At 43.4% G+C, this 6,116-nt stretch overlaps 1 protein-coding gene across 1 annotated transcript in view; it reads right to left on the bottom strand.

Moving 5' to 3' along the window:
- Positions 1-479: 479 nt before the first annotated feature.
- LOC101858345 (phosphoribosylformylglycinamidine synthase) overlaps positions 480-6,116 on the bottom strand; it is a gene marked incomplete in the record, with an annotated part of 25,081 nt that continues 19,444 nt past the window's right edge. The window contains 5 exon segments of the mRNA XM_013083780.2: positions 480-644; positions 1,656-1,757; positions 2,085-2,308; positions 4,440-4,670; positions 5,500-5,755. Coding sequence (XP_012939234.1) covers positions 495-644; positions 1,656-1,757; positions 2,085-2,308; positions 4,440-4,670; positions 5,500-5,755 — 963 coding nt within the window.

Here is a 6,116-nt window from a genome sequence, read left to right as displayed (position 1 = left end):
CATTCAAGTGACAATATGTGTCACGACGCAGAGGAATCAGGCGCTCGTCAATTTTTCGGCATGTGCAGTTATTGCTATCATCTTATAGCCTGTTCATTTGCATTGTTTGGACAAACAAAAATACTCTTTTAACTTGAACAGAAGTCAGGATATTTGCGATTGAAGTAGGTGGGGTCGCCTTGTTTCAGAGGTAAAATTAGCGAGAAAATGGCCGCCAAAGTTTGGTCACTTCCATAGCTTGAAAGTCCTTAAAAACTTAAAATTTACACTTTTGGTGCCTTTAATCAACATTATTCGATAAAATCAATACAGAAATGTTTTTTTTAATCGACATAAAAGATGTTGAGCCAAAAAACAAAAATTCAATAAAATTTGCCAAACCAGCAGAAAAATGCCAGTTCCTTCGATTTCATTATTTTGACGAGCGCCTGATTTCACCACGCTGCCTCACATTGATCTATACCTCCTTACAGAGTTTCACGAAGAAAGATCCATTAATGTTTCCCCATTACCTTATTGGTGAGGTAGCGCTTGCTGGCGACAGAGGGAAGTCTCAAGACTTTGGTCAGGGCATCGCGAACACTCAGCTTCTCCGGGTACACGAGAGGGCTGAATTCTTGCTTCACCTTCTTCATCTCAAACACCTAAACATGGGAGTTTTTGTTTTAGTAAGTGCTTTAAGGCACTTGCAACCCAATAAGGTTATAAAAGTGCCAAAGATTAGAGGTGTCACAAGAGATCAACAAACACAAAAAAGAAGGAGGGGAGATAATGACGATAGATGTTTGATAAGAAAGAAGGAGCAAACCACACCAGAGCACCCGCCAACCACCTGCAAAATACAGTAAAAGTTCCCTGAAACATACTTCAACTATTAATTACTCAAAGGCGGTGCCATTAGGGGAAGGATGGGGGGGTGGGGGGGGTGGGGGGTAATCTAAAAAGTAAAGATGTATTATTCAGTATCTCCCCTGTCGCTGCCATTTTTAAAATCTAGAACACATCACAGCTAACTCTCCTCATCATGAAAATACATTTATTTTTTTAAAAATCTTTTTAATATAAAGGAGATGACAGCATATAATATAATATAGATGAGTGAGCAGGGCTTTAGGTTTCTCATAATATCATTTACAAATGGTCGTTTTTAAGGACAAGTGGGCTAACTCAGATTTCGGGGGTTTTCAAAAAGCTTGACCTACACCAAAAGTGGACATTGCCCTACCTATAGGAGAAGTTTGGTTTCAATGGCGTGTGTATTTGTTTGGTTATAGAAAAAACTCTTCTCGTCTTTTAAAGAAACTAAACAAGGATTCAAAAACTTTATCTTCGATTTTCTCAAAACAACATTTTTCGGGATAGCCCCCTTGTGCTTAAACGTGACCAAATACAGTCAGACCTGATCTAACAGTCACTGTATAAGACGATCACCTGTACAAACAGGCACTTCCTATTTCTCCCCACCCCCTCCCCCTCACCTCCCCCGCCTTTTTTACATTATAATGACACTGCTGTATAAGACATCCACTTTTCAACAAGAACCACTGTACTGTTTTTCTTCAACAAAAGGTGGCCGTCTCATACAATTCTGACTGTATACACAAAAAAACTCTTTTGACAGAATTCCCCGATCTCCCCTCGAGAGACAATCTGACCTTCCGAGGCATGGAGCCCAGGACATGTTCCAGCTCAAGGTCAACAGGCTTCCGGCCGTTGTCTCCACCTTTCACGTCTCGGCTGAAGTTCTCCAGCTGAATCTGCAACAAGACAATGACAAAGAGAATATGTTTTTATTGAGACAAGAGGATCAGTTTTAGTAAGAGTTTTACGGCACTCGAAACTGTATAAGGTCATATGAGCGCCAGAAGATTAGAGGTATTACAAAAGAGTAACAAACATAAAAAAGAAGGGGAGATAAGGACGAGATAGGAAAGAAGAAGCAAACCACACCAGAGCACCCACCAACCACCCACCAAGGCAGAGTCTGAAGTTCACCTCCTAAATTATCTAGTGTCAGCAGGGACGTAAAAACACCAACTAACATACCCACACACAACACACACACATCTGCTGAGTCTACTCACCCTGCCCGTCCCTGTCACCGTGCCAACGTGACTGACCGGGCAGCGCTCCCGCCGGCCGATAGCCGTGACCAAGGGCAGGTCACTGTGGCGCACCAAGGCCGCGTTACTCTCCTGGTACTCCGCTCCCCACAGCTCCATCACGCTGATGGTCGGGTCGCCCAGCTGGAAGCGATCCGCGTGGATCACCCCGCCGGCCGGCTCCACGATCTCCTTCAGCACATTGCCTGAATCATAGAAGAAACAGAGAAATACATGTAAAAACTGCCTGAACAGTACAAGAAACAGAGAAATAAATGTAAAACACTATCATTAGAGAAATACATGTAAAAACACTATCATCGGAGAAATACATGTAAAAACACTATCTCCTTCAGCACATTGCGGCTCATTGCCTGAACCGTACAGGAAACAGAGAAATACATGTAAAAACACTATTGTCTGATCTGTACAAGAAAGAGAAAAATACATGGAAAAACACTATCATCGGAGAAATATATGCAAAAACATTTATCTCCTTCAGTACATTACCTGAACCATACAAAAAACAGAAATACATGTAAAAACACTATCCTCCAGAATTTTGTGTTCTTCTGGGTTTTTTTTTTTTTTTATCTAGGAGTTTTTAACATGCCATCAACACTCTAGCCTAGCATGACATCGACTGAGCTTAACATGCCATCAACACTCTAGCCTAGCATGACATCGACTGAGCTTAACATGCCATCAACACTCTAGCCTAGCATGACATCGACTGAGCTTAACATGCCATCAACACTCTAGCCTAGCATGACATCGACTGAGCTTAACATGCCATCAACACTCTAGCCTAGCATGACATCGACTGAGCTTAACATGCCATCAACACTCTAGCCTAGCATGACATCGATTGAGCTTAACATGCCATCAACACTCTAGCCTAGCATGACATCGACTGAGCTTAACATGCCATCAACACTCTAGCCTAGCATGACATCAACTGAGCTAACAGGCACAAAAACATCAGTAGGCCCGATCGTACACACCAACCAAACCACGCTAAGGCAGACCTGCCAACCCCTCCATGAACAAAAGTAAGAATTTTCCTCAGAATCCTCCCTATATATCAGAGTTTAGGGGGGAAAAATATTTTGCAGAACCCAGCAGATTAATAAAATGTTACAAACAGATTGAGGCACATTGCAAGTACACGCATATGTACATGTGCATTTTCATGTCATTTATTAGTTGCAAATATTGCAAATATAAATGTGTATTTTTCCATCATTTACTATATATGGTGCACAACCAATGGAAACAGAATGTAAGAAAACATAGGTATTTTATGCAAATCTTCCTTAGGTTAAAAAAAAACAACAATCTAATAAACTGTCGGGCTCTAATTTCATCAGAGTATGTGGTAAGTTTGCTTTGAAGCAGTGCCCGTTAGAGGGTCAGTTCAGTTCTGTTCAGTTAAGTTTGGCTTCTGGCGGTTCCAGTGCACACTATAAATAGACCCCTGCCTCAAACGAATCGCCCCACTCCCTGCCTTGAAAAAAACGTGTTTGTTTTGTAACTCTTTATCTCCGAGGGGGGTAAACCCACTATGCCAGGGCCCTTTTTTTTAGGTAAATCTAAAAATGACAAAAACATCATTAAATGGGTCATAAAATCGGAACTACCAAACCTATTTTGATAGTTCTTCATCTAATGAATGAACTTACGGTAAAAGAGACCTGTTTTCGGCAATTGTCGAAAAGTCATTTGATGTCAAAGTCGTAAAGGAATGTGCCCGCGGCTCACCGGTTCCGACCGCGAGCCGCTGGGAGCGGCTTGCCGGATATAAAGAGTTACGGTTATAATCTGTTCCATTCGGTTTGTGCCACTGTGGTAGGTTTCTTCCCTCCATGAAGGATTATATCTGGCGAGCCCAACCCACTAAACCGAACCAAACCACCGATCTCGCCAATGACATGGGTCTCAACTCAGAATTTCAAAAAAGGAGGAACTTTCCTTTCCGCGTGATCGCAACAGAAGACCATTTTCGCGAGACACCCATTATTATTAAACTGTTTAACCCTAGAATGACAAAATAAAAACCATCAATTTATCAAAGCAACGTTATTTCACACCAATTTGAGGGTTTGGAAGATAATTTCCAGTAAAAGAGTCAATTACCAAATATTTACAATCTTGAATATGTACAGAAAGTGGTGACGCATTACTGCGAGGTGCCCCTCCCAGCTCAACAGTTTAGCAGAGGAAATGACAGTAGCGGAAATCCGCTAAATAGCGGAAATCCGCTAAATAGCGGAATATTGACCAATGCAACGAGCAGGGCGGGTATTCGAGGGAACTCCTCCACCATGTAGGACGCACCATTCCCTCCAGCCCCCTGGTCGTGGATGCTGCGGATCGGGTTCTTCTCCCCCAGCTCGGCGCACGCCCGAATGACGCGGTTCATCTTCTGCTCCATCTCCGCGTCGCCACGCTGCACGGCGCTGAAGTCGCGCGCCGCCTGGTTGTCTCCCTGCACCTGCACCGAGGATGCTGCCCCGCCCCCGAGGCCGATCCGATACACGGGGCCGCCGATCTTCACAATTTCCATGGCTGGAACAAGGAACAGACAGATGCTTCAGGTCATTCATTTGAGGTCGAAAGAGATGCACACTAACACAATAATCGCTTGGGGTTTGTTTTTGTTTTTTGTTTTTTGGGGGGGGGGTTTGGGGGGGGTCGCAAGAGTTTCACAGAACTTGCAACACAATAAGGTCATTTAAGTGCCGAATATTAGATGTGTTACAAGAGAGTAACAAACACAAAAAAGAAGGTGGGAAATAAAGACGATAGAGCAAACCACACCACAGCACCCGCCAACCACCAACTCGTTAGTCAAAAAGACAGACACAAGAAAGGAAAAGAAAAAGGACCTACCAGCACACCCCTCCCCCCCCATCAAACAACCTTTAATGAATTGCAAAACTGACCCATAAAAAGGGGTCTTTTTACAAATGCATCATCTCTGCTTCAATTGAGAAACAGACGTAAATAGCTAAATTGATCCGTTTTTTTCTACAGGATGTCAACTTTCCCTCAGTACAAACAAAAGTAAGTAACAAAAACTCAAAACTGATCAAACAGTTGGGTTTTTTTTGTTTTTCTTCTAAATGGTGTCAACTTTCCCTCTAAGAAAAAAAGGCAAGTAAGTTACAAAACTTATCACATGAGCAGATTTTGGCTAAAATTGCATCAAATCGGCCTAAAAATACAAACAAAAGCTAGCAGTTAGTTAACAGTACTGAACAAAAGTAAGCGTGTAGTTTACAGTACTGAAAAAGAGCTAGTAATAAGTTAACAGTTCCGAAGAAAAGCTAGTAATAAGTTTAAAATATTGAACAAATAAGAAGTAATCTCTCAACAATGACGCCAACTCCCTCACATTTCTCGGGCACGTCTTTCGTCACATGACCTCCGTCCAGCATCCCGATACCCCCGCTGAACATGATTGGCTTGACGTACTCCCTCCGCTCGCCGCCGGCCGTCACGAGCCCACATGAGCGAGCGAACCCCGTGATCACCGGCTCACCAAACTTGTTGCCGTAGTCCGACGCACCGTTGCTGGCCTCGATGAGAACGTCCAGGGGCCGCGCAAAGTTGGGAGGGTACTTCTCCTCCTTGTCTTCCCACTCCAAGGGGTAGCCTGGGAGGGGAGGAGGAGGGGGTGAAGAGGAGGGGGGTGAGGAGGGGGGGTGAAGAGGAGAGGACAGGGTGTAGAGGGGTGGATGGGGAGGGGAGGGGGTGAAAAACGCCGGAAGAGGGGTGGGGAGGGGAATAATCCGTTAGATTCTTATTAGCAACTCAAATAAAAACCTTATGATGCTCCCAGACACTCAAATTGAGCTGACAACAATGATCCTTTTATTATCTAAAAAAAAAAGAAGAAATAAAATGTAAAAACGCAACCACATTTTCCCTTGCGACAGTCAAAGATAAGAGTAAAATATCAGCTACATTCCAATATTTTCAAAAAAATAACGTATCTCCAGCCATCCCCCC

The sequence above is a fragment of the Aplysia californica genome, unplaced genomic scaffold, assembly GCF_000002075.1.
Source record: "Aplysia californica isolate F4 #8 unplaced genomic scaffold, AplCal3.0 scaffold00254, whole genome shotgun sequence".
NCBI classification, from domain to species: domain Eukaryota; kingdom Metazoa; phylum Mollusca; class Gastropoda; order Aplysiida; family Aplysiidae; genus Aplysia; species Aplysia californica.
The sequence above is the reverse complement of the archived record's forward strand: the minus strand, read 5'-3'. Positions and strand labels throughout refer to the sequence as shown.